The 27,659-nt window shown below is 44.3% G+C and overlaps 2 protein-coding genes across 4 annotated transcripts in view; one reads left to right on the forward strand and one right to left on the reverse strand.

The window, feature by feature from the left end:
• Nucleotides 1-8,747, forward strand: part of DLD (dihydrolipoamide dehydrogenase) — a 50,058-nt gene extending 41,311 nt beyond the window's left edge. For all 3 annotated transcript variants that reach the window (XR_004486425.2, XM_049714918.1, XM_049714919.1), the window contains one exon: nt 7,933-8,747. Coding sequence is in view for 1 of the 3 variants with exons in the window: in XM_049714919.1 (XP_049570876.1) it covers nt 7,933-7,995 (63 nt within the window). In the remaining 2 variants the exon portion in view is untranslated. The remainder of the gene's footprint in view (nt 1-7,932) is intronic.
• LAMB1 (laminin subunit beta 1) overlaps nt 1-27,659 on the reverse strand; it is a 73,956-nt gene that overhangs the window by 3,347 nt on the left and 42,950 nt on the right. Inside the window, exons 19-31 of the mRNA XM_004263347.3 lie at nt 27,507-27,650; nt 27,065-27,296; nt 24,212-24,375; nt 22,529-22,753; nt 21,305-21,519; nt 20,496-20,592; nt 10,411-10,780; nt 7,546-7,730; nt 6,366-6,607; nt 3,519-3,722; nt 2,820-2,964; nt 1,196-1,403; nt 867-1,008 (exon numbers count right to left, since the gene is read on the reverse strand). Of these exons, the coding sequence (XP_004263395.2) occupies nt 867-1,008; nt 1,196-1,403; nt 2,820-2,964; nt 3,519-3,722; nt 6,366-6,607; nt 7,546-7,730; nt 10,411-10,780; nt 20,496-20,592; nt 21,305-21,519; nt 22,529-22,753; nt 24,212-24,375; nt 27,065-27,296; nt 27,507-27,650 (2,573 nt within the window). The remainder of the gene's footprint in view (nt 1-866; nt 1,009-1,195; nt 1,404-2,819; nt 2,965-3,518; nt 3,723-6,365; nt 6,608-7,545; nt 7,731-10,410; nt 10,781-20,495; nt 20,593-21,304; nt 21,520-22,528; nt 22,754-24,211; nt 24,376-27,064; nt 27,297-27,506; nt 27,651-27,659) is intronic.

Raw genomic sequence — 27,659 nt, forward strand, 5'->3', positions numbered from 1 at the left:
TGGTAGGGAAAGCAGGCTGAAAAGGCATTTCCCAAGATTTTAAACATTAGGGGTCGTTGGCTTGAGAAGGGGGATAGCAGCAAGTAATAAGAGCATCTAACTTCAAAGTGTATTCTGAGAACATAAGGAGGAGTTAAACGAGTCATCCGTTTTCTTTACCCAGTTTCATAAAAAATGAACTTTCCTAAGATTGGAAGGAAAAATTTGCCTCTAGAACTGATTTTTGAAAAGTGAAAGAATAAAACAATTAGTTTGCATTACTTTTAAGAGAGAAGTGTTTAGAATAAAGCACTAAATCCATGTGAAAAGTTCTTAGTGTCTCTAGGGTATTTTGCTTATAGATTTCCCATGCATTCTGAACAAAACAGATTGTTTAGCTGTAAGAGCTCTATTAGGTTCCTCTAAAACTGGGTGTTAGCAGCAGACATTTTGTGAATGATCACCTCATAAATCTTGAGGCACCGGTCTTACATGCAGTTGCTTTTGGGCTGCAAAACCTTGCTCTGTTCGTCCTCTCTCTCCAGCCAGAGATGGTCTAAAACTGGATAAGAGTAAGAGTGTGCTTCATACTAAATAAAATCTGTGTGATTCCTTGAAGGAACAGGAAACTCTTTTATCTTTCTTAGGCTTTCTGTGGGCATGAAAGTGAGAGGGGGTTTAATGTTTCTCTTTAGAGTCCTTTTTCTTCCTTGAAAATGACACTTTAGCACCTTGTGCGATGGGAGTAGTTTAGATTTACTGAAAGGACTCCTTTAGTGTTCAATTGTAAGAATTTTCATAGATAACTGTCAAATGCGCTTCTTTTCTGATAAGAGTATATGCGCCTGTATTTTCTCCCACACGTAATAATGATTGCAATGTCTTACTGAAGTTAGCAGGTTCTGGGTTCCTTGGATGTCTTCATCTGCTTGTTTAATTGCCTTCTCTGCTGCAATCTGGGCCTTTTCTGCTTCTTCCAGAGCTTCCTTTACCATGTCTGCAGTGACTTTAACATCTGTTGCACTGTTGCTGAGTAAAAGAATGAGACAATGTATTATATGTGAACATGAAAAAAGTACTTCCTCGCAGAAGAGAGCATTTCTTTTAAAGAAAAGCCTTCCTGAAATGACCCTGAGAGACTCACGTGGAGAAATACTTTATTCAATGCTAGATACACAAAGCCCCCCCTAAATGCCATAATACTGTCTTCAGATACCTGGCTCTTTGAGCTTCTTCTAACAACATCTCAGCTCTGGCAATGTCAGCAGCACTCTGCTGTAGAATAACCTCTACTTGAGAAAGGCTTTCAACTCGTTCACGAATATCTTCTGTCAAGTTCTGTAACTGCTGTGGGGTGCTAGGCATTTCCATTTTCAGTACTTCATTAGCAACTGCTTCAATGCTGTCCAGGTCAGCACTATCCTCTGTTAAAAGCAAAGATATTCCCGTGAGGAGGTGAAAATCATACATGGTTCACTCATTCAACCACTTACTGGTCATCTACTATGTGATCAGCATGGTGGGGTTACACCAAGACAAAGGTACTTCCTATTTAAGAGTTTTTAATCTAGGTTGGGGAGATGAGACCTACACACAGGAACAGTATTGCAGACAGTGCGTACTACTGGAGTTGGTTGTAGGCTGGGGTCATTGGGTAAAACTGTGGAGGGTGAGGAACTGATCAGGTTTTGAAGGATAACAGGATTTGAGAGAAGAAAGAACATCTCTGGCTGGAGAGGCAGGATGGGCAGAGCAAGTTATGTGGAAGTTGAGTGAAGCGACTGGTTTCCGATTGTAGAAAACGATACAGGCCAGGGTAAAAAAGCTGGGTCTTGATCCTAAAGGGCAATGAAAACTTTCAGTTGAGGTTGAAAAATTAGGTAGGAAACTACTGTGAATGCAGATGTAAGTGTTGAAATTCCTAATAAATTATCTGGATTCAGGAAACTACAGAAAGGGAGAAAATCCCGTCAGAAGCAAGAGAATCAGGATAGTTGCCTTATCAAAGAAGGCCAGGGAGTTTCAAATGTCAAATGTAAAAAGAGGTCAAAAAAATACTGGAGTTTAAACTTTAAATATGTCATTGATATTTAAGGCTTTTTTTCCCTTCTTATAAACTGTGAAAGAACAGAACATAAAAATGGAGCCTAAGGGTTTAAGCACAGGATAATATGTGAATATTCCATAAGATATCCTTAGCAAACTGAGAACAAAGCTGATATGCTTAAAATGACAGTACAGAAAGATGAGAAGTGCATGGATCCTAGAACGATGGAGCTATTCTACTATTGAACTTACTGTGTGTTATAATATACATCCCTTTTTTGATTAAGTCCATTTCAGTTGAGAGTTTTCTTTAACTTGCAGCCAAAACTATCCTGAGTGGTAACACTCAAACTGTGACCTGCAACATTTGTGAGCTGGACCACAAATCCCAGAGATTTTCTATTTCTGTACAGAACACTTATAGAGCTCTGTAACTAACTATAATATCCTATAAATAATAGGATTACAAAGCTTTAGGGACAATGTCAAAAAAGCTCTACTTTGAATTAAGGTTCTTATGACACATTATATGTAATCTCTAACACAAATTTCAAATTTAGTTCTCATAGTGTATGTTTGACTTCTTGATTTGTTACGTGGGTATCACGTCGGGTGTGTCTGTTTCAGCATAAATTAGAGGTTATTTACATATACATTTAAAAATTTGGAAGTATTTTATTCCCTGCAAGAATTTTTTATCTACAAGGCAGATTTGAATTATGGCCTCTCAAACACTCTTAAAAAATTGTTGGACAGGAAGAAATGTCTAAAAGTAGAATGAAAAAGTTCCTTACGGGTCAAAAAGTTCCTGATTTGCTTGATCAGATTTCTCAGATCCTCATTGCTCTTGTCCACTTTTTCTTTGGTAGCATTGGTTTTCAACAGAACAGCTTGAGCATTCTGTTTTGCCTCATCTGCCCTCAGTTTTGCTTCAGAGACCTATGTACGGGGAATAAAATAAATGGTCCAGAAAATGATGTCAAAAAACTTTTTAGATACAAACATCTCCCCTTCAACCATATTATATTCTTGTATAGACAAAGTATTCACTATACCAGTTCCTATACAACAGTCTTACATAGCTAGGGCTAGCATATAAAATTTTTTTCTAGTTGTTTTGAATTCCTCCAAAACATTTGGCGGTGTAGAAGATGTTCGTTAGTCTTGTTCTCAGGTACCAACCTACATACTTCAGTTAACAGGAAGTTAATACTTCATGTCACTTCAGAAGAATAAAGGCTCAATTGAAATAACAGCTGGAGGTATTCATAACCCTGGACCCATAGTTAATACATGGTTATTTCAATTTATTGTGAGAAGGAAGTAGATTCTTAAACCATCTATGAATAAAAACTTCCTCCTCTCTTTCCCTGACCTCACAAAAACTTAGGCCTTTTCGTTTTAGTCAGCATTTGGAATTGACTTGGCCCATTCAGATCCTCCAGTCCATAACGGAAAGGAAACAAACAAAAACAGCCCATCCGTTGAATTACCATCTTGGAGAGCCGTTCCACCTCAGCCAGGGCACTCAGGACATCTCGGTCAAAGTCCATGGCTTTCTGCCAGGCGCCGTGTGCGACAGCGACCAGCCCGCCACAGCCGGGCCCCCCACACTGCTTCTGTCCTTCGTCAGTTCTGCAGTTTGGGCCGCCACATTCGGTCTCGGAACAGGAAGCTCCTGGAGGTGTTCCACACGTCTGCAGCGAGCCAAGGAACAAGCACAGGGTGCAGAGTGAGTCCGCTGCAGCCAACAGCTGTGCAGAGCCTGGGTGGCCCCAGAGAGCGTGTAGGTGGTCCTCAGCAAGGGTGCTTGAAAACAGTATTCAGGATAGAGCGGAGCAAAGAGCTCAGGGCTGAGCTAACCTGCTTAGTTCCAAGGAAACGATGATTTACAGCCCTGCATCAGTACCTTCTGCCCTAATGAACTGCAATGCTATATGGGTTCTGTGCAGGGTGCAAATGTTATCTGCTCCATCAGGCTGAAGTCAGCCCATATGAAAGCCAAAGAATGTGTCCCGTCCCCTTTCTCCTAACTGGTAGGATTTACCAAAAAAAAAAAAAAAAAGTATTGAGAACCTTCTTTAGACTTAGCACCCTGTTAACTGTTCTGGTGAAAAGGGTGATATAAAAGGCCCATTATCGGGCCTTTTAGTCATTTCCCATCTAGTAAGGAAGACAGGATCTTTCTAGGTAAAACGGCCAAGAATAGGTCAGATGCTGCAAGTGCGAAGGAAAGCAGGCAAAGCAGAGACCACTGAGTATTACTGTAGTTTGGGAAGGAGTATTGGCTGGTGGGATCTGTGCAGGGGAAGTGGGGGAACATTCCACAGGGGAGAGGAACAGAGAAGACAAAGGTACGGGTATAACTTTCCAAATAACCTCCCAACGGCCCTGCCAGACTCCTCCTTTCTTATCTACCAGAAACTTCCAAAGACCAGGGCTTGGTTGTAGAATATACACAGCAAATTACAAGATTGCTATATGATGGAAAAGGCTGAGCAGGAAGAAAAATTACATTTAGAGCTATCTATCCTTTTGTGGAAAATGGTCACGTTGAAAAGAGGCAAAAGCTATATATACTACAGTGAAAAAGTTAACAGGATACTCCCAAACAAGTACTCCTTTTAATAAGTAAAAGAGTAGTTTTTGAATAAATACAGTCAACTGTTTAACCTAATAGTTTTGTAATAATTATAATCCCATTATATCTCAAAATAATAAATAGTCATTAATGTGTCTGGTTTACAGCACATAAAAAGCTTCAGAAAATAACATTTATTCCGCATGCTGTACAAGAACATGAGCCTTAATCAAGAAGAGAAAGATCTGTTTTGTTTTAGCAGCCTGGCAGGCTTAAAAAAAAAAACCAGCATGGGTCTAACTAAGACAAGAACCAAAGGTACCTGAAAAACACAAAGGAGCAAAAATTTTTCTACACGGTAAGTGGTGGTATGGACTCTATAAAGGGAACTCTCGCAGGATCATTAACACACGCACAGAGTGGGAGATGGAAGGAGCGTAGGCTGTTCCTAGGCCAGGCCCCTGATGGAAAGCAGGCCCAGGGCAGAGCTCCTGCTCCTGCGTGGCCAGAGGCATCTGCTGCAGCCCCCCCTCCCCCCAGACACCCTCTGCTGCAGAGCAAACATCCTTTAGCATGCTTATCTGCTTTTCATTTTAGTTTGGCGAGATTCTGTTTGTGATGACTAGTTTTTAATTAGAATTTATATGGAAAGAGCCAATATACCGAAGGAAGGAAGATTTGGCATTTCACGCTCGCCTGTGATGGCTTTGTCTCAGGTGCGATTAACACATTGATCTAGGCCTCTTTCTCTATTAGAGAAATGGTGACAGGAGATCTCCTAACTCCCTATTTCCATTAGATGCCATCAAGTTTCCTAAGATAATGAAAATATAACCTTGTAGGCATTAATTAGAAAGCATAGTGTGTTTTTGTCTATTTCGGAGAGGGGGTGGGGGGGGAGAAGGCTGAGGAGGGGGGAGAAGGCTGGGGGGGGGGGAGAAGGCTGAGAGGGCGGGGGACTGTTACTAAGACAAAATTGTAGCGAAGCCTGAACTCAGCTTCCTAGGAACCCACCTTCCCCCTTGTACTGACCCTCTGTTCTAAGCTAAGAGAGCAGAAGCCTTATAAAATAAAGGTACAGTATATAAAAACATCCTCCAGAGTCTCTCGGACGGGTGCTCTTCCATGAAAAACAATAGGGGAGCAAGAGGAAGAAACAGGCTTAGTTTGGCTTTGGTTGTTGGCTTTCTGCCTGATTTTCATTGAACTCGCTACTCAGTTTCATTTGGCTTCAGAATTACTTTTTAAAAGCTTCCGGGAAATGAATCCACTTCCTAGGCTGGTCTTCACTAGGTGAAGTTACTGGGACAAGGGAGCATTTTAACACCCACCCACCCATGAAAAAAAATTCTTTAGCGCCCTTTAATTTTTTTAAGAAGTCTCTCCCAGAATGATTCTCAATTGCTCCCCTGAGATGGAGTTTGCACTTCAAATCAGAACAAAGTAAAAAATGTCCACAGTATAAAAAGGATCCAGTTTAGATAAGAAGGCAGTGACTCAATTCAGCAGCCTTGGGATAGTAGTCCTGATTCTTGGTTGTACCATAGCGAAACCTCTAGGAGAGAGGAAGGTTGGAAACCCACACACTGTTGTGTTTAATCTGGCTTGGTCACTGGATACCCCAGACTGTGGGCTAGAGACTGAGCCGCGGAGTTTCCCTCCTGCTGACTCATTTGCAAAGTGGACAATGTTAAAGACAAAGCAGGGTGTTTTTTCTCCTGAAGCATGGCAGCCTTGAGGCCAAACGCTCAAACCTTACCATTTCGGCAGCAGCTGAAAGGTCAAGACTTTGTAGTTTGCCTGCCAGTTCATCCAGAAGGCGGGCCTGCTCCTCCTGTTTTTCCCTGAACTGGGACTCTCGCTCCAACATCAAGTCTTCCACTCTGTCCCGAGTGCGGGCCGACTGCTCCACGGGGCCACTGGAATCTGTGGTGGAGGCGTTCACACGCTCCTCTGCCTCGAGAGACATCTGGAAATACTTGGTGATGCTGTCCAAGGCGCCTAGGGCATGAAATGAAATTGCCCATAGTTAATCCCCTTGTACTCCATCTCCCCGTCAAGCAATGGCTGTATTTCGCGTCTAAACTGACCTTATGTGGTTTTGTTTTAAAATTCAAGGAATAAAATCTTTATGAAGAAATGTAACTTTCCTCTCATGATCAATGAATACACTTTGTCCCGTTAGCACCTAACTCTGGCTCTGGAGGATGCCAAACATCTGGATTAGAAAATTAAGTCGATCATGCAGATGTTGTTCCTACACACAGGCAAACGTCCAGTTCTCTCTAAATAGCTGGTGTCAGGCAGCCTGTAGATTACATGTCCAGATGATTTTTCCCTTTTCTCACTTAACTATTTAGATCCACTCAAATGGCTAATATTATATACATAAAACAGCTTGACGTGTTTTGGCTTTAAGGATCTAGCCAAAAAAATAAGCAATCACGCATAAAGCAGGATGGATAGGGTGATCTGACACATTTTTAACTTTCTTTTGCTTTGGGGAGGGAAGGTCCTATAATACGGCCTTCGATACCAATAAACGATTTGAAAATGTGATTTCCTGACCAAGTAACATTCTTGAATATAAAACGATATGCAGAAGTATCAACTTAATTTCTTAACTTTTTACAAGAGCCCGTTTCCAAGAGAAGCCAAGGAGGTAAACCACTAACTGGAGAAAAAATTTAAAAATCAGAAAACGCATGCCATTCTAATGCAACAACCACTGCTCGCTCCGTGCAACCCCTTCTGTGCCCCATGTCCCATGTTTGTAAAATGGGGACTTTAATCCTCATTTGTGCCAGAGTCTCAATGAGAAAAAGCTTAAAACTGATTACAAAGCACTTCATTTTCTTCTGAAAGTGCTCTATTAAAAGGTTAGACAGGTGGTAAAATCCATTGCCCAGGATTAAGTATTTGCACAAAAAAGTGCTCACCCCGAATATCTGAATTTTTGATAAATTCCAGTTGTTCAGCAAGCTCCTTCACCGTGTTATCCAGGTTTTCTGCTTCTGTCTGTAGAGCATCTAGTTCTCTGGCCGTGCTGTTGTTTTGCGTAGCTGTGTCGGATAAATTTACTTCTACTTGAGCCATCTTTTCTGTAACATCTTTGGTTAGTTTCCTGTAAGGAGGAGGACACATTTACCGAAGGAAAATAAACCAAAGGGAAAACTCGAAGTCTCAATTTTACATTTTCTACTAATACTTTATCTATTACTCTGTAATTTCAGACCGATTCAGTAGTCTGTAGTTATCTTTAAGTACTGATTTTATTCTTACCATTAAGAGACTCTGTTAAATCTAATAATTTTTCTTTCTTCAAGACTTTGAAGAAAAACACAGCAGCACCACTCAGCTGTGTTGTGGCGGATGGACTACAGGAGTGATTCCGAATGTCTGATGTAACATGAGCACAGTTCCAGAGCGTGGAGTACCAGCTCTGTACATAAGCAGCTTCAAGCCCATACAATCCCACAAACTCGAAAGATGTAAGTGGCTCCAGTGTACAATTATGCCTCCCAGCCACCCACCAAAAATGCTCTCATGTGAAACTCAGGGATCTCCTTCAAGATGGGACATTCAGAAAGCAAGCCCCACCGCCACCAGGAAGACAGTGGGAGCAACCCAAAGGAGCTTTTCATACCCGACCCCCTTCAAGCCACGTCTCATCAAAGGAGCCTCCTCCTTCCACCAACAAAGCAACCCTTTCGTTTTTCCTGAGAAAGAAGGTAGTACCAGTAAGAATGGAATATGATAACCATTTAGCTTTCACAATATTTCATTTGGAATCTAAACCCAGCTGCATTTTGTTCTGTATCTTCCTGTCTCCAAAGCTGTACTTTAGGCATCTATTTGTAAATAACTCGTATATACAGTGGGCATGTGTGTATGTATCTCAAAGAAAGGAATATTTGAGAAGACCTTACCCCTGGGTATCACCTAACTCAGTATTATTGTCGTCTCAGGAATATAATTGTACAAAAAACGGGGAAAATGCAGAGATGCTGAAAGGTTGGGGGCCAGTCGAAAAATGATGTTTAAGGCTGAGAGAATACCATGACCCAACTCAAAGAAAAAGTGCTTAAAAGGGTTTGCGGGTTAAATTACATTTAGTAAACCTGATGGCTCTTTTCCTGAGGCTAGTTTCTTTTTTTTCAGCGCTTTGCTTTTATTAATCGGTTGATTCACAGAAGGCTTTCATTTCTCCTCAGGTCTCGTACAATGTTACACTTTTACAAAGTCAAATCTCACATTGTATATTTGTAAATAATGCCCCTTTGGCTCCTAGACCATGCGTCCTTGGATACTGTGTTGAAAAAAGATTGATGAAATTGGTGTTCCTGAGGTGATTACAATCTGTCTGATTAGGTGAAGAGTGAAGGTAGGACCAGGGCTGTCTGAGGAGTGTAGTCGCTCTTGTTTTCCCTTAAGGTGCATGGCACCCAGGTCAAGACATCATTTCCTAAATGGGCTTGCACTCAGACCAGGGCCTTCCACGGCTCATTATCGCTACATGTAAGAAGGCTGAGCTGTACCACAGTCTTTTTAATGAGGTTGAGTTCCTCACTAAGTGCATTATGGTCCCACATCAGACATCGCTTAACACCCTGGTCAACCGCATGATCTTGGCCATGAGATCTGAGGCTTGAAATCAAGGGACTAGTTACTTTAAATCTAGGTCTAGGAAGGTACTTGAGCTAATGTCAGCGGTTAGCTTCCTGCTTCTCATACACAGTGCTGAGACGAAAAGGCCATCTCACTTCTTAGAGATGCTGAATAAAGTCCCATCACACAAAGATGTTACCCTAGTTTTTTCACGATATAATATCGCCTTAATGTATAGGACTTAGCCATGAAACAACCCCCTTGCTCATGCCAAATGGTGAGTCTACAATAAAAACCCACAGCATGTGGGGAAACACAAATGCTTCATACCCTTTCCTGTTTTGTCCTTTAGCCTAGACCTTATGCTGTTTTGGGTTGCGGCCAGGGCGGGGGGTCCTTTTTGGCAAAGGGAGTTGGAATGTTTGAGAGCAGGAAAGATGACTGGCTGGGAGAAATGGGAGAAAAAAATGGGAGAAAGTTCAGCATCACTTTGCTCAATTCTCTCTGCTTCCACTGGCAAAATACACACTTTCCAATTAGAGAGATGATTACCCAGAGAAGGGCTAAGAAGAGGAATTTTCATCACAGAGAACTTGTTATAATTGGATGAATGAAGCACTGCTCTAGTGGACCAACAGCTGAGCAGTGGAAATAACCTAGAAATAGGAGTCTTATTTGTGGTAATGGACTTTTCCTGGGAGTAGCAAAACATATAATAACAATTCATACTGTTTTCTGCAATTACCTTACCATTTCATAGATCAGTCCTTTTGTCACTCTGTCAGGTAAAGGTAAATACTATCCTCCCCTCCTCCGCAGGAGAGGAGAGAGAGGCTTAGAAATGAGTGAGTCATTCAAGTTCACAAGCCTAGCAAGTAACCCAGCTGTGACTCCATTATGCATCCTTTGTCTCTGAATCCAGCATCCTTACCATTCTACTGCCCGAGAGTACTGTTTGCAGAGAAGAGTGCTGAATATAACGTTCACACATTTTGCACTGCAACTCTGGTCCCCAACAATGAGCCATCGTCCACTCACCCCCATGCCCAGAGCAGCGACTGCTGGGAAAACAAATGGCCCAGTTACCTGTTTTCACTCACAGCACTAACCACGCCTCCTGGTGGAAGGGCCACGCTGTGGATTCATCGAGTGGAAACAGCATCGTGAGCTGTTACTCTGGTCCATCAGCTACTTACTCTGCTTCCTCAAAGAGGTTCCCGACGTTCTTCAGCGGCTCGGCGGCTGGGCTCTGGGCTAGGATGTCTCTGATCTCGTTGACTTTCTTCTCCACCGAGTCCACAGTCTCCCGGTAAGGCCCAATCACGCCACTGATCTTCAAGGCCTTGGCTTTCTCCAGGAACTTCCGGGTCCTGTTGGTCAGCTCGGCGATGATCACGTCCCAAAGGGCAAAGCACTGGTGGCAGGGCATGCAGTCGGGGAAGACGCCCGAGTACCCTCGAGTGCACTTGTCACAGCGTGGACCCTCCACACCCTCGACGCAGACACATTGGCCGGTGGACTGGTCACACTGCGGTGTCTCGCTGCCCCTGGGGTCGCAGTCACAGGCTAGAAGGGAGATGGCAGTGCTGGCTGAGCTACTAGAGCCCCAACCTCAGCGACTTGGCAGTTAGAATCCTCAGTCACCGTTACAATGGGAAGGTTTGTAAATGGTCCACGACAAGTTTACCAACGGTTTGCAAAGAGACTGCAGCTGCTTCCTCCAGAACACACGTTATCTCAACCCTGGCTAATCACGTCTTAACTATAATAGTGATGATAGTTTTTTTTTTTAAGTGAACACCACTGTACACCATTGTGCCTGCCATTGTACAGATGGTTTACATGCATCATCTCATTTAATCCTAAACATAACCCTACAGGAACCAGGTGTTACAATCATCAGTTTTATGGATGTGGAAACTGAGGTTTAGAGAGGTTACATGACTGCCAAGTCTTCCAGCAAGGAAATGGCCAAGCCAGGATTCTATCTCAGCACTTGGCAGGCTCCAGAGCCTGTGCTCTTAAGCTCTGTCCTGCCTTTGCCTCCCTCTTTTTTTGACCCGTCTGTAGATCCTCCCAGGACAGACAATTGAGGTGACGGCCTGGTGACATGAGGCCTCTGGCCTGAGATACAGCAGTAATGAGCAACACACCAACATCCCTCTACCCGGTCACAAAGCACAACAGTGAATGCTTGATGAAATGCAATAAAGTTGATAAAAAGAAAATGAAATCAGGCAGAAGTCTCAGGAATTCCAAGTATCCCGATTTAAAAGGCTTTCAAACTCAGTATCCTCTAACTCAGGCTTTCAACTCAGTATCATCTAACTCGTGGGTGGGTGTCTGCCATTGTGATAACCACCCCTAGCCCTAAGAGCAGAGGCTCATAAAACATCTGAAGTGATAGGAAAGGCCTTGGGAGCCATTCAGTCCCAACCTCTCACTGGCCCAACAGGGTGGGCACCTTAGGCAGAACCAAATGGTACAGGGTGAAATCTGCGTTCTTGGCCAACGGCCTGTGGCTGAGATAACCCATCAGGATGCCTATGCCTTTGAACCCTGGCTCAGAGTCCCAAAGCTCAGGTGACTAACTTGGTTTTATATCAACACTTGACATTTCACAGTATCTGTACAGTGTTTGAATAACAAAAGGCCTGTACACACATCTTATTGCTGGCCTTAAATCCTTTCTGGGAAAAGGTGGGGATAAAAACAAAAACAAAAAGATCCTATTTCCCTAACTAGATTGTGGACTCCAAGGGCAAAGGTACACCTGTAACCATTTCTCCATTCTCAGCTCTGAGTACAAGGTCAACTTGCAAACTGGAGTTCAACCGTCTTTGCCAAACGAGCCTTTAACCTCGCTTTTGATACAGGTATGCAAGAGACATCCATACACCCCTACAAAAGAAAATAATCCTCCTAAGACGCAATGTCAACTGTGGCAAAGCGTAACAGAATCATCCTCTCTGAGGTAGCTTTGCACCCCAGTGCTCACAGCAGCACTATTTACAATAGCCAAGACACAGAAGCAATCTAGTGTCCATCAACAGAGGAATGGATAAAGATATGGTGTATAACACACACACACACACACACACACACACAAAATATTACCCAGCCATCAAAGAAGAATGAAATAATGCCATTTGCAGCAACATGGATGGACCTAGAGATTATCAAAGTGAAGGAAGTCAAAGACAAATATATGATATTGCTTATATGTGGAATCTAAAAAAAAAAATGATACAGATGAACTTACTTAAAGAACACATAAACCCTGAGACATAGAAAACAAACTTCTGGTCACCAAAGGAGAAAGGTGAGGGAAGGGAGGGATAACTTAGGAGTTTAGGGTTAACATATATACACTATACACTATATACACATATACACTATGTATAAAATAAACAACAAGGACCTACTGTGCAGCACAGGGACCTATACAATATTTTGTAATAACCTATAGGGGGAAAGAATCTGAAAAAGAATATATAACAATCACTGTGCTGTACATCTGAAACACAACATTGTAATTCAAAAACAAATTAAAAACAAACAAAAAACCCCTTCTTGAGTCAATAGGTATAATTACCTCTGAAAGACTTTCTAATAAAACATATTCTAGAACCAGTTTCACCGATGGTCCTGAGAAACAAAACGCCTCTATCCTCCAAAGCCAGAAAGACGTGTTTGTGGCTTGGACCGTTCACCTGAACATCCTCACACCTTGCCTTGTATTGTTTAGCTTTTCCTGGCCTTTGTTTGCCAACTACACTCCACGATCTCAAGCGGCAAGTTTGAGTAGCACAGCGTTGTAATAAGAGCACAGGCTGCCTGGTGGTGAATCCTGCCTTCCCCACACCCAGCTATGCGGCCCTGGGGAGGACAGAAACTGAGTCATGGCTTTCCGCATAAAAAGGGTAATGATTATACCTAGCTCCTCCTAGGATTGCTTTCAGGATGAAAGTGTCTGGTCCAGAGTAAGCACTCAATAAATGTTTTTCTTCTTATCATTCTATGTCCAAGTGTCTGGTGGTTCCTGCCCAGAGTGTTGCTTGATCATATTTCCATGGGAAAAAAGCTGTCATGGCCTTACGTTTGTCTTTGCATATTTGCCAATAACATGATTATTAAACAAGTTGAAGTTTGGAATACTCCAGTCTTTAACCTTTAGAATTTAAAATCTATAGCATTTTCCTGGTACCTTAGGTTTTCAAAACAAAACTTCTTTTTCCTTAAGCATTTTGTTTCTTTCGAGGCATGTTTCATTTTCCTGTGTTCTTTGGGGCATTCTCATGAATCGGGAAGCAGCTTAGGTGAGCTGTGGATAACTGTCTTCCCTAGACCATTAATTAGTTCTAGGAGATGTTCCCAGAAATGAGAGTTCCATGATCAAGCAGGTTCGGGAAATTCTACATCCTCCTCTTGAAGGTTCAAAACAAACAGCATACTAAACTCATAGGAGTTCTGCAGGAAAAACCCTGTTTCACATTTTTTTTTTTTTTTTTTTTTTTTTTTACCCAGTCATATCCCAGACTCATTGGACTGTGGGATCTTTCTCTAGTGAAATACCTAATGACACCCCAGAAAAAGAATGGGAAAGGCTTGGGGAAACCACGGCCTTCATCAGTTTCTACAATCAGGAGGATGGGAAGAACTTCAGATTTTAGGAATGAATTTCCATATCATCGTATAAAATTTAGTCATCTTCCAAAAAGCTGTAAGTTACCTGGGTCAGCTAGGTCCTAGCCTCTCAAACTCCGGCACGCATCAGAATCACGTGCAGGACTCATTTAACACATTTCCACCCCACCCCCAGATCTGGAACCAGTGAGGTCTGAGAATTTGTATTTCTAGCAGTTGCCAGGAGATGCTGATGCTGAGGGCTGCTACACCCCATTTTGGGGAGTACTGACTGCTATCTTCCCAGCTGTTCTCCTCCCTTTTGCCTGTTAAGTGTGTATGTGTGTGTGGAGTGGAGCAGTCATGAGCCTCAAGTTGAGCCATGTAAGTTGATGCACAGACCTAAGTTGATGCACAGACCTGTGCAAGTGGGGGGCCTTCATGATGCCATGTTAAATGAATCAGACTGTCAGTCGCTCCTGTCCCGCAGGCCCCAGCAGGTAGCCCTGTTTGGGGCCTCAGTGGCCCAGCAGATAGATCTGTCCTATTTTACCATCCCCCTTGGGCTTGGGACAACGGTAGCAGATGCTGCACATGCTTAGAAAGCCTTTCTTTCCCCTAGATAATGCAAAGGCACGGTGCAGTTCAGTCCTAAAGAGGTTTTCACTAGATGCATGCTGGGAGCAAGGGCTGTGTGCATATGTTAAATTTATTTTTAATTTCTCTAACAATTTTTATTTAGGTCATTGGTAAAGACATGTCTTGCTCTCATTCTGTCATGGGAATATCTGAGGGGGAAAATACTGGCCCCAAACTGGGATTTAGAAGGCAAGTGCCCTCCCATTAAGGCTTTCCTTGTCTTTCACAGAGCTACATTTTTTATCCATAAGGAGAATACTTAGCTATGACTCAAGTCTTTCCAGAAGCATATAGGTGGTCCCAGAAAGTCTAAACCTGTGCCCTCCAACAAACCACTTCAACTGAAAGATGAGCAATGGAAAGCATATTTGGCAATTAATTACATAATTTGAGAAGAACGGTCATGTTCTTTTCCCATAGTCCACCTAATTCTCGTCCCAGCTGATCTCTGGACCCTTACCCTCAAGACCAGCATCACAGAGGCGGGGCAGAGCTTCGGCGCCCTCCAGAGACCAGGACCCACTCAGCTGACAACATTCCTCCATTTGAAAAGTAGAGTCAAATTTCATAGATGGCTGGATTGCAGTTTCATCACTGAAGAAGTCAATCCTGACCTTTCTCTGGAAGGGTACCAAATGACTACCTAAAACACGTCAGGTTTTCATTTCAAACTGAAGCTGGGAAACCGCTAAAGTGCCAGTGGGCACGTGCTTCTTTCCCTCATTGAGTTTGCAGAACTGCTTCTCTAATGGGGTCACCTGGGAGGCAAGAACTAGAAGGCCCACACTTAGGACCTTGTAAAAAGACCTCCCCTAAGAGTAAAGGTTGGTTCTCACCTGACAATTTAAAACCTCAAGGACACTAAAATTGTGAAGGAGACTCTCCAATCAATCATCTCTCACATTCACTGGGATGGGAAAAATTATCAGCTAACTGTGCAGGCTGTCTCTGACGGAGGCCAGTGGGTTTTCTCCTCTCTTCAGAGAAAGGCATAGGAGTCCAGGGGGACCTGGAACTCAGTGTGGCTGTAAGGAATGGGATTATCTGGCAGAGGATCAAAAACTTTCTCTTGGGAAGAAGAGTGTATATAGCAAAAGTTGTTCCCTGATTTTTAAGCTGAACAAATTGTGAAGATGACGAACAGCATTCTAAAAATGAGACAGTCATCATTTTAACGAGCCATGAGAATTCTACCTTCACCTATAAATATATTCTTGGTTATGTGGGCAGCGGGTTCTGTCAATTTTTACTAAGTTTTCTCATCATTTAAAACAAGAGGTACGAATTATTAGGTATAAAATAAGCTACAAGGATATCTTGTACAACACAGGGAATATAGCCAATACTTTATAATAACTATAAATGGAGTATAACCTTTAAAAATTGTGAATTGTTATATTGGACACCTCTAACATATAATATCGTACAGCAACGATACTTTAATTAAAAAAATAAGTAAATAAAACATGTTCTCTAAGAGGTAGGCAGATGAAAAATATTGTACCCATTTTAGAGATATTGAGATCTAGAGGAAAGCGTTAGCAAGTGAATGCCAGAATGGGAAACGTCAGCCCGTGTGCCTCTTTATCAGCAGGTATAACTTTTCTGCTCTCCTTGTATCCTCCCCTCCCTGTCTGCAGACCTCCCCTGCCCATTGAAGAAAATCCATCCCCAATGGTGAAACCAAGCTCCTCGTTAGTCTCCACGAAGACAGTTTCCATGACACCTGCCAAGTGACTCCAGTTCCTACCGGGCTTCCCTCCTCTGCTGCTGCAAAGGACAGCACCACTTACCTCCAGCCATCCTGCTACTTTATCTACCCTTTCCCACAGCCTACAAGCTCCGCCCCCCCAGCCCCCCTCTCAGGGAGTGGCTCTCCTCTGCTGCATCCACTCCCCACTGGGCACCAGTGGGCAGTCACTCAGGGTTGTGTTGGTCCCCCCTCTTCCCTTTTGAAACTTCAACCTGCCTGGGGAGCAGGAGAGTGCTATATCCTAAAATCAGGTGACTGGGTTTATTGGCTTTTGCCGTGGACCTTGCCTCACAGCAATAAGGGACCCCAGGATGTGCTATCATGCCCAAAGCTTTACTCTTACTTTACTTAGGCTTTTCTATTTTACTTTAATGCGGGAAATTTAAGTGCTTTTTCATCTCTGAAATGCGATTTGCTTTTCCTTTAAATTCTCTACCTCCTCCAGCCCCGCCTCAGTACTGTAACTTCAGTTTTGAAATGAAAGTTGGGGGAATGACTATGACTTCACCGGCAGAAATGAGCTGGCTGTCTGGCCCAGGAGTTGGCAAACGTTTGCTATAAAAGATAGTGCGGGGCTTCCCTGGTGCCGCAGTGGTTGAGAGTCCACCTGCCGATGCAGGGGACACGGTTTGTGCCCCGGTCCGGGAAGATCCCACATGCCGCGGAGCGGCTAGGCCCATGAGCCATGGCCGCTGAGCCTGCGCGTCCAGAGCCTGTGCTCCGCAACGGGAGAGGCCACGACAGTGAGAGGCCCGTGCACGGCAAAAAAAAAAAAAAAAAAGTGCGTATTTAGGCTTTGCAGGCCCTATGGGCTCTGTCACAACCGCTCAACTCGGGCACTGCAGCACGAAGGCAGCCCCAGACAATATGTAAACAAATGGGCATGGCTGTGTTCCATTAAAATTTTATTCACCAGCCCAGGCTATGAGCTGGATTTGGCACATGGCCGTAGACAAGCCTTCCATCTACTAACAAGAGTATCTGTGGTTCTCTAAAGAATCAAATTAAATCTGATTTCCTGAGCCACCCTGGAAATAAAAAAGGTGGGTGATTGTAAATGAATCCTAGCCTGAGAAAAGATGACAAGCATTAAAAAAAAAAAAATTATGTCTGATAAAAAATGTACTTCGATTTTCTACAAAAAACAGTTTGAAATGAGAAACGAGCAGGATGAAAAAAAATGGCCACTCCCCAGAGCCTCTCACCTATGGCCCACATTTCCAATCAGCCTGGGTTTAAGAAACACTGGCCTTTTCCAAGAGCCAGGATCCCTGCTTCCGCTATCCACCAATCAACAGAAAGATTCCTCCTGTGACCCCCTTCAGTCCTCAGGGCACAAGGCAGGGCTCCGGGCCGAGGCTTTCTCGGGCACGTTCAGGACTGGGTAGGCTAGATCCTCTCCATCCAGCACAGTGATGGGCTTGTTCGAACTTGGCACCATCGGCCAAGAGCCCCAACCCACCAGGACAATGGGAACATTCAACAATTCATGAGCTGGAGGCTCAACTCGTTTGTCCTTGACATAACTCCATTTTTTTCCATAAGAAGACTACTTAGCTGTGACCTAAGCCTTTCTATAAGCATATTGTTAGCAAGGTGGCCCCAGAAAGTCTAACTTGTGCCCTGTTCAACTAAATGATTTGAATCTGAAGACTCTTGGGCAGTGAATGATGTAATTTGAGAAAAGTGGTCACATTTTTCCCCCCATAGTTCCGCCTAATTTCAGATGACACCTATTCTTGTCCCTGCTGGTCGCTGAACCCTGTCCCTTCAAGTTTTTATCCTCCCGTTTTCACTGGTGCCTCTGTTCCACTCCTGAATTTTTGTCCCTGCCCTCATCATATTATACTGGTCCTGCTTCGACTGCCATCCTGTGTGCACAAGGCCCGCAGCTGGCCAGGGCTCCCCCATCGTTAACTCAGTTCTCACCCTCTCTGGGTGCCTTGTCAGTTACGAGCTGCCTCCACAGGGTGTCGAAAGCATTTGGGTCCCCACAGTTTCTTATGTAACAGGCTGACCTTTCTTCTAGATGAAACGAACAGAGAAGTTGGCAAACACGGATGCCGTGGATCTCTCTCTTTGCAAACTTTCTAAAACATGATCTAACTTTTGACCTGAACAAGTTGATACTGTTCCTATAAGCCACAATGTCTCTGGCAGATTTAGAGGCGAAAGTTTAAAGATTAAAGGGTAAGGGGTAAAGTTCTGAGTATTAAATGAACAATCCTCTGATTGACTCTGACTCCAGAAAACAGGTTTTTCATGCTAATAAAGCTTAGATGGAGCAAAAGGTCAGAAAGCTCTGGCAGCCAAAGCTATTTTGCCAATGACACATGCTGACAGAATCAGGCTATAAGCAATGATAGAACTATTATCTGGAGAAAATCAAGCCCTTGGGGCAGTACAAGATTGAGGAATTTAACAGAATTGTGGTTAGAGCTCTGGAGAAGCCAGATTTTAAGCAGGATCTTACTTGCAGGAGACATCTCGAATCAAGTGGTCCACTGAATGTCACGGACCTTCTAAAGGAAGTGAGAAAATCAGATCCTGTTAAGAACCAACGTCGGGACTGAAGGATGATGAATTAAAGCACGCTTATCAACACAGCCTTCATACCTCCTCTGTGGAGCAAACCTTCATCTCATCTAAGATGTTAGTACAGACCCTTCTGGCTACACATCGAATGAAAAAAAAAAAATCATATGCCATTGGGTCTGGTCGTGTCCACTGTCTGAAGTCTTCTGGCTGTTAAGGAACAGATGAGTTGACTCTGAAAGAACACGTAGTATCTAGGTTTGGGACTTTCGACAGAATATTCTCAATGAACCGCTAACGTGCAGATCTGTATTATTTCTCACTACAGTTGTATCCAAAAAAGAAAAAGATGTATTTTTTTTAAATGTAGAGTCCAACAGGGACCTAGAATTTCAGATGTGTAACGAAGAAAATGGATCAAAGAGCAAATAAGAAACTACAGAAGATGTTTATCCATTGTTATAAACTTAAAACACAGGGAAGAAAACCTAAGTAGGAAAGAAAGAAGAGGAATACAGAATGGCAACAGTCTATTAAAATCTTTCCCATAAATGCTTTTACTTGAAGATCTTAAAAATAACCTGGCAGGTCAAAAAAAAACTGCAACAGCCTAAAAAAATAAGCAATCCTTCTGATTCACATGATTGTAACAAGTTTTGTTCTTAAGAAAACATCGTTTTCCCTCACAGTCCTAGTTAATCATGAGCCTAAGTGGGACGTGGCGCTCCTGTCACCTGTTCCTTTGTTGTCCCCGCTGATGAGGACAGTACGCTCCTGCCGAGGGCTTTAACTGTCAGCACCACCTGCTTGTTACACTGGGATCAAACAATCTTACCAGAACACTTAGCTCTGCTTGTGCAGACAAGAAAGCTGGCCCCAAAATACTGTTCAGAGGGGGAGAAAGTCAATTTGCAGAACTCGATGGTGAATATGAGCACATTTTGGTTGAATGCATTTTTAAAAGCCACTCTGGTTACTCAACCATAAAAAAGAATGAAATAATGCCATTTGCAGCAACATGGATGGACCTAGAGATGATTATACTAAGTGAAGGAAGTCAGATAGAAAAAGACAAATATCATATGATATCCCTTTATAGGTGGAATCTAAAAAATAGTACAAATGAACTTATTTATGAAACAGAAACAGACTTGCAGACATAGAAAACAAACTTGTGGTTACCAAGGGGGGAAAGAGTGGGGGAGGGATAAATTAGGAGGTTGGGATTCACATTTATATACACTACTATATGTAAAATAGATAACCAAAAAGGACCTACTGTATAGCACGGGGAACTCTACTCAATATCTTGTCATAACGTATAAGGAAAAGAATCTGAAAAAGTATGTTTATATACACACACACACACACACATATATATAAGTGAATCACTCTGATGTACACCTGATGCACTGTAAATCAAGTATACTTCCACTTAAAAAATAATAAAAAAAATAAAGCCATTCTGTGTGTATTTGGGGTACGTATGTACGCTTGTCTGTGCTGAGACAAACCTCACCCCTGGGGAACAGAGCTGGAAGCCAGCAGGTCCACTTTTTACCACTTACATGCCTCCAGGATTTTTTGTGTTTAAACCATGAGCATGCATTTCTTTCGTAATCAAACCTCGTTTTTATAGACAAGTTCATTTGTGCTGTACTGGACAGAAGGCTCCCTCAGACACCCGGCCCCCCCACTCCACCCGAGAGCCCGGTGCCCGCGCCTCACCTCGGCACTCCACGCTGGGGTCCCCCCAGAAAAGCTCCTGGCACTCGCTGCACGTGCGGCCTCCGAAGCCAGGCATGCACTGGCACTGCCCCGTGAACTGCGGCCAGAAGACAGAGCCGGGTCAGACAGGCTGCCGGGCCCAGGCCAGGCTGCACTGCCTTTGCCGGCTGCCAGTTACGGGAAGGGGGACCCATCTGTCTGCCTGAGCAGGCCTCACACCTGACCAGGAACAGGGCATCTTACACTGATCCCAGGTGCTGAGGGCCCCAGGCCGGGGTCTCCTAACTGCTCTTCTGCAACTGGGGCTCGGAAGGCCCAGGGCACGTCTCCCTTTACTGACATGTTTCCTCATATCGCTCACAAGCCTGGACCACCTGTACTCACCATTCTGTGTGTGTCAGGGAACAGGAGAACTTTCTACAATGTTGGGTATGACTATGCAGCTCATTTCAGGCTGTGTGGTTAAGGGAAAAAAAGCCTGATTCGGCAGCCAGGTATTGAAAAAAAATGGCCCCCCTCATCCATTCTAAAGCGAGTCTGTACCCCTTCAGCTGGGGCGCTAGGCTGCGATGCTACAGGTGCATCCGATGGGGCCTCTGGGCACAGTTATGCAGCCCCAGCCAAGGGGGACCGGTGATGGTGGATATCCAGTCCGTGCCGTGTTTGCCAAGCTGTGTGCCCTGGTGCAAGGCTGTGACAAGGAGGGGTGCCTTTCTCTAGCTGGGGCCCGGCCACCAAATAGCTGTCACCAGGACTCAAAGTCATCTTTCCATATGCCATGACGGCCTCCGCTGGCCACAACACCTCACCTCGTTACAAGACGGCCCAAAGGAATGAGCAGCGTCGCAGTTGCACGGGTCACACCCTGTCCCGCTGGCCAGCTGCCAGGTGTTGGGTGCACAGCGGTCACAGTTCTGGCCCATCACATTAGGGAGACACAAGCACTGCCCGGTGATTTTGTCGCACTGGCAGTCAGAGCCGTTACAGCGCTCCTGCACGGTGCCCAGGTAATTGCAGACACACTCTGAAAAAAGAACCACCGGTCAGACGTACTTACAGAGTCACACTCGGAAAACATACAGATTACGCAAAAGTCACCTACATCAAATGACTACCATCCTCCCTCTCCAGATTTTGATTTGGAAATGCAAACAAGTACAGAAAGGAACAGAGGGGATTAAAAAAAATCTAAAACTGTGGTCTTCATCTTCTTATGATGTTCCATGCAGTTCTGACATTTCCCAGGCAGACCTGCAAAGTGACACATTTTGCCCGGCGGTATTTTCACAATACTTGATTGAATAAGCGGCTGGTGAGTCACTGTAAAGTTGAAGATTTAACTGGAAATAAAACCTATGCTGTGGGAACGGAGATACCTAATGATTTCAAACTCTTGGCAGGGAAGAACAGTCATGGCTGTGTGAGCCGTGGCAGGGACAAGCCCTTTAAGCTAGGAAGGCTTAAAGCAATCAGGTCCTGCTGGTCCTCAACATTCCGCACGTGTTTGTATCAACAAAGACAGGGGCCTGGGGCCCTGCAGACACAGCAGGAAATGCTGGCTGATCTTGTGATGAGAGAGAAATAATGTGTTCCAAAACAGAGACTTCAGAGATGTTACTTCTTTCTTTTCCTTAAGCTGGAAGGCTCTATCCATCAATGACGTAAGAAAAGGTACAGACCAAAGTGCGTATTTAGGACGCAGAAGTCCCAGCCCATCAGCAAGTTCATGGGCAGAACATAAAAATCAATATACTCTATGGGATGGCATTTATCATGGGGACAGTGACACAGCTTTTGGTTCCCTTTCAGGCACTGAGCCACAGCTCGACACTTCAGCTCTGCCAGGAAATGAGGATGTAAAGAAAAAAAAAATCATCCTCATCTTTCTTTTGTCACCAGTGAAATCTTACCCCTCTGAACAAGCATTTTCCCGGATGAGACAAACCCCTGAAGAATAAAATCCCCCAAGGAGGAGGAAGAGGAAGAGAGTGGAAGTCATCCAAAAGAGCGGGCAAAGGGAACAGGCATCTTACTGCGACAATCCTGCTGGAGGGCGTCACCATAGTAACCGAAGCGGCAGAGCTGGCAGTGCTCGCCCTCCGTGTGGTACAGGCACTTGAGGCACCTCCCGGTCTCCTTGTCACAGGCTTCTGGGTCCGTCGTGTCGATGTTGTGGTGACACCGGCAAGGCTGACACGTGCCCCCCACGTCCGAGGGATTGCCAAAGAAGCCCGAGGCACAGTCGTCGCATCTGGAGCCTGTTGTCCAATAAAACCGGCATGGGACCTTCGGCTTGCCCCCTGAAAGGTCTGGTCCCCGACATTCCCGCCAACCAGAGGGGCCACCCAGGCAGCGCCTGGGCCCCCAGTGTGCTAGCTACCGAGCCGGGTGACTGAGCCTTCAGGGGAAATGGGCCGTTAGTCGTGAGGGGAAGCAGCGTCTTTGCAGCGATGCTGCTGCAGCCTGGCTCCGCGGCCACGGTGGGGAGGAGCAGGGAGAGTTTGGAGGTTCCAGCACACAGGAGGTTAGCTCCTCATTACACAGGGATGGACACATCAGGAGTGAAACAGTGGTCTCACAGCGGAAAGCTTAGCTTGATGTTACATCCTAACCCAAGGCGTATGTTCACTGAAAAATCCCTGCTCCTCCATGAGCAACCGAAAAATGGGGCCCCTCGGGATGACCGATTTCCCTTCTTAAGGAATCCCGAAGGATGAACAAGGTCCTACTGTACAGCACAGGGAACAATATTCAGTATCCTGGGATAAACCATAACGGAAAAGAATATGAAAAAGCATGTGTGTGTGTATATATATATATATATGTATAATTGAATCACTTTGCTGTACAGAATTTAAAACATTGTAAATCAACTATACTTCAGTAAAATAAATTATTTGAGAAAATCCTGAAACATGCAAATTGGCTGAGCCATGGATAAGCATAACGAGTATTTGAAACGGCGGCATCAAGGATGAAATAATGTTTGTATGCACAACTAGCCACACTCAGAGTGTTGACAGATAATGTGAGTATAGTAAACAATGAAGAATATCTCTAGCTTTGACTGGTTCTGTTGTCTGGGGCTCCCAGATGATATTCTTTTCTTCCTTCTGCCCCCTATTTGGCCAGTTCACTACTCTGAGACTCTTCCACTAGGAGTTGGAAAAGGAAACGAAAAAGTAAAATGTAAATTAACTTTTCTACTGGTTAAGACCAGAAAAGTGTAAGCAGGGACTTACGGATTAAATGAGCTTGCTATTGTGCCCTGTATTGTAACATGATTATCAGAGACACAAAAATTGACTCTACCCCACATGCCGAACAGGAAAAGAACATCTTCTACATTTCAGATTCCCTTCACTTTTTTTTTTTTTTTTTTTTTTGCGGTACGCGGGCCTCTCACTGTTGTGGTCTCTCCCATTGTGGAGCACAGGCTCCGGACGCGCAGGCTCAGCGGCCATGGCTCACGGGCCCAGCTGCTCCGCAGCATGTGGGATCCTCCCGGACCGGGGCACGAACCCACGTCCCCTGCATCGGCAGGCAGACTCTCAACCACTGCGCCACCAGGGAAGCCCTCCCTTCACTTTTAATTAAGGATTGTAAAAAAAAAAAAAAAAAGCAACTAAATTGGCTCACTCTTCATCATTTTTCTTCCTTAACAACTAACCTCGTGAAGACGCATCTTTTCCTCCGAAAGTCTGCAAATCACTTACCGATGTATCCAGGATTACAGACACAGGCAAGCTGTAAAGTACCAGGGTCTTGATAACAGCTACTGGCAAACTGGCGTCCGCTGTCGGGACCATCTGGACACGGACAAGGACGGCAGTGATCTCCTGACCCAATGATGGCGTCTCCATAGTAACCAGCCGAGCACCTACATCAGTTGCCGAAGAGAGAAGGTCATGAACCACAGTTATATGAAATCTGTTACAAGAAGGAGTCTAAGAAACCACGTTCTCCATTTAGGAACATCATTCCTCATTCCTCACGTTTCCACACGAAGCACTTTCCAGTAGAGCAGTGGCTCAAACACTAGTCCTAATCAGAAATCCCTGGAGGGCTTTAGAAACACAGATTGCTGGGCTCCCTCTCCCCGTTTCTGATTTAGGGGCTGATGCTGCTCCTAGCCTGAGGATCCCATGGCAGGACCCCTGCATTAGGGTGACACCTCTGGCCTCACCCGGACCCTCGTTCACTCCTCCCCAGAGGAAGAGGTACATCTCCCCAAGTGCACCCTACTGCCTGCCCTGAGCATTCTGGTAGCTCCCCTCCTTGCATTAAGGAGTCTGGGGGCGGGGTCTGGGGGGAAGAGGGCCCGTGGTTGTCAGTCTCTGCCTATGCCTGGGAGGGACGTTGCGTCAGCAAGCCCGTGGTGCCTTGTTCTGCAATCCAGCCTTTACCAGTAATAAAGCCAATAGGGATGCTCTCCAGATGCCTGACCCTTGTGTCTGCCTCTCAAGGATGAGAGATGTTATTTATCAGTTCTCAAACCCAACAGGTTCCATCTCCTCTCCTTACAGGTAAGGCAGCCATGGAGCTTAAACGACTGGCAAGGCTTACACAACTAGTGAATAAATGAGCCATGATTTGAATTCTGCCTCCTGACTTTTAGCAAGGAATTCTTTTAGTATGTCATGCCGCTTTTCAACACGACTGGTAATTAGGTTACTTTTTTACTTCCTATAACATGAGAGCTTGAAGGAAGTTTGGATATCATCTAATCCAACATATTCTACTATCAGAAAGTTGGATACTTGGAGAGGTGAGCTAACTCACCCAAGATAAGCTGGTTACAAGCACAACTGGGCCTGGAACCTCTAATTCAGGTTGTTGTTTTTTTTCTTTTTTGAGGCAGAGGTAATTTTTTTAAAATGGGGAGCGGGGAAGGATGAAGAAATAGAAGGGGAAAGTTGTTCAGAGGACATTAACCTTCTATTTAATTAGACATAGACACAATACAAGAACATGTGCCCCAATTATGTGCTGGGAAAATCAGCAGTGATGAAGCAATTTTGTGCAACAGTTTGTGAGAAAGTTTTCTATGAGGCTTTTCTAGGTGAAGTAAGTCCAAATACATCATGGTAAGAACTGAGTGTTCATTTCCTGTCTCCTCCCTTCTCTAACCCCTTCGGCAATCATCTGAGCCTAGAGCTTCTTTTTAAATTCACAGGATTGAAAATTGATCATCTCGGAAAGAGGAAAAGAATGAGAAATCAGCTCAAACTAGACAGCAGCATCTGAAATACTTTAATGCACTTTTGTCATCCAAACTAGGGCTGAAAATCTTTTCTCTTCCTATACCTTTTGAGTTCTGCAAGAAATCAAAATGCTTTACAAATAAAATTCACAGTGGGCCTGATTTCAGGTTGGTCTTGTGGACAACCACCACTATTGACCTGTGTCCCCCACCCATCTCTTCCCCTTTTTCATCTGATGTTATCTGTTTGTCTCTCTCTCTCGAATATATTCTCCATCTCTCAATGAAAGAAGAGTAATGCAAAACTTAAGGGAGAAAACAAAAGATGACGCTAATATATTAATCTCTTCCTTTTAATCTTGTGTAACTGTTTCCTTGTTATCTCTTCACAACACCATTTGTGGTTGGAAGGACTGACTTTTACTCCAAGGAGTAGTCACTGAAATCGCTGAATTCTTGAATACTATCCAGCAGTATTTGCTGCCTTGCGTATCTTCAAGCCATAATGTAATCACAAATGCAGTTTTCACTAACAGCTTCTTTCATCTGAGGAGCAACTTTTGCACTGACTGAAGCACTTGCTGAAATTTTTTTTACAACAAAAATCCCATATAATGTGATGGATACTAGAAGAGAGAAGATTTATTGACTTGAAAGGTGGAGACTAGTAATCCAAAAAAAGCAGGTTCTAAGAGCACGTCTGCCTTTCTTAATTAGTAATGAACACTGTAGGTCAGGATGTCATTTTTTCATAAGGACTGTTCCTTATCTACTGAGCTGGGCTGTAATGTTGTTAGAGGCACATTTTATGTCCAATTTTTACTATCCCTTAGTGCAGTGCACTACATCCGTAATAATTATGCAATTAACATCTGCTAACTGGAGAAAGATCTGCTTGTGCACATTTTATGTGGGCTGTAGCTGCATAACATGTTTCCAAAAAACAAACCCATCTAAAATGACTAATCCTCATTTGCATTTGGTTTCTACTTTGACCTAAATTAGGCATTAACATTTCACAACTCTCATCCTAGGCCAGGATCTGCTGAGACAGAGAGATGATTTCTATACAGCCTTAAGGTGACCTCTAGAAAGACTCTCCAAAGAGGGCAGATTCACATCAGTTCTGTTCTCTGCTGTATCCACCCCCCGCCCCGAGCCCTTGAACAATGCCTGGCACGCAGAGGGTGTAAGCTAAATCTGTTCTGTATAAATGAATGAGTTCCTAGAAAATAAATACCGAGGTGATCGGAAATGAAAGAGCCATCTGGAGACTGGTAGAGACTCATTCTGTGGTTTGTCTAAGATGCTGTTTGCTCAGCCAGAAACAATCTCATTCTCTTTACTTTCAAAAGGCTGCGTGTACCTTTCACAGTTATGCCCCGTGGTGTAGTCCTGGCAGCTCAGGCATTCCCCTGTCACCGAGTCGCAGTCATCTGCATGGCCGTTGCACTGGCAGGGCTGGCAACTTGGAAAGCCCCAGTACCCGGGTAAGCAGCGGTCACACTGCCGTGTGTACACCCCCTGGAAACAGTGGCACTGGCCAGTGATGGGGTCACAGAAAGCATTGACAGATCCTTGCAGGTGGCACTCACAAGCTGAGGAAATAGGCAACCAAGGAACCAGCTGAAAAACGCATTAAATGCAAACACACCCCTTACATAGGCCAGTGCCCCCCTGCCCAGTGCAGAATGCTCATGGGCCCCTGTGGTCAATTTCCAGAGTGCAGCATGCCTTCTGAAGCTATGGAACCCATGCTAGTATGACTCATGATCTGAAAGAATACGTTACAATTCTCATCAACTTACATTTGCACCCGCTGGGGCCAAAGCCAAAGGTGCCGGGCGCACATCTGTCACACCTTCTTCCAACCACGTTTGGCCGGCACTGACACTGGCCTCCGCTGGGGTCGCAGACGGAACTTAAGGAGCCCTGAGGGTCACACTCACAAGCTGCAGAGG

This window comes from Orcinus orca, chromosome 9, assembly GCF_937001465.1.
Source record: "Orcinus orca chromosome 9, mOrcOrc1.1, whole genome shotgun sequence".
In the NCBI taxonomy this organism is placed as follows: Eukaryota; Metazoa; Chordata; class Mammalia; order Artiodactyla; family Delphinidae; genus Orcinus; species Orcinus orca.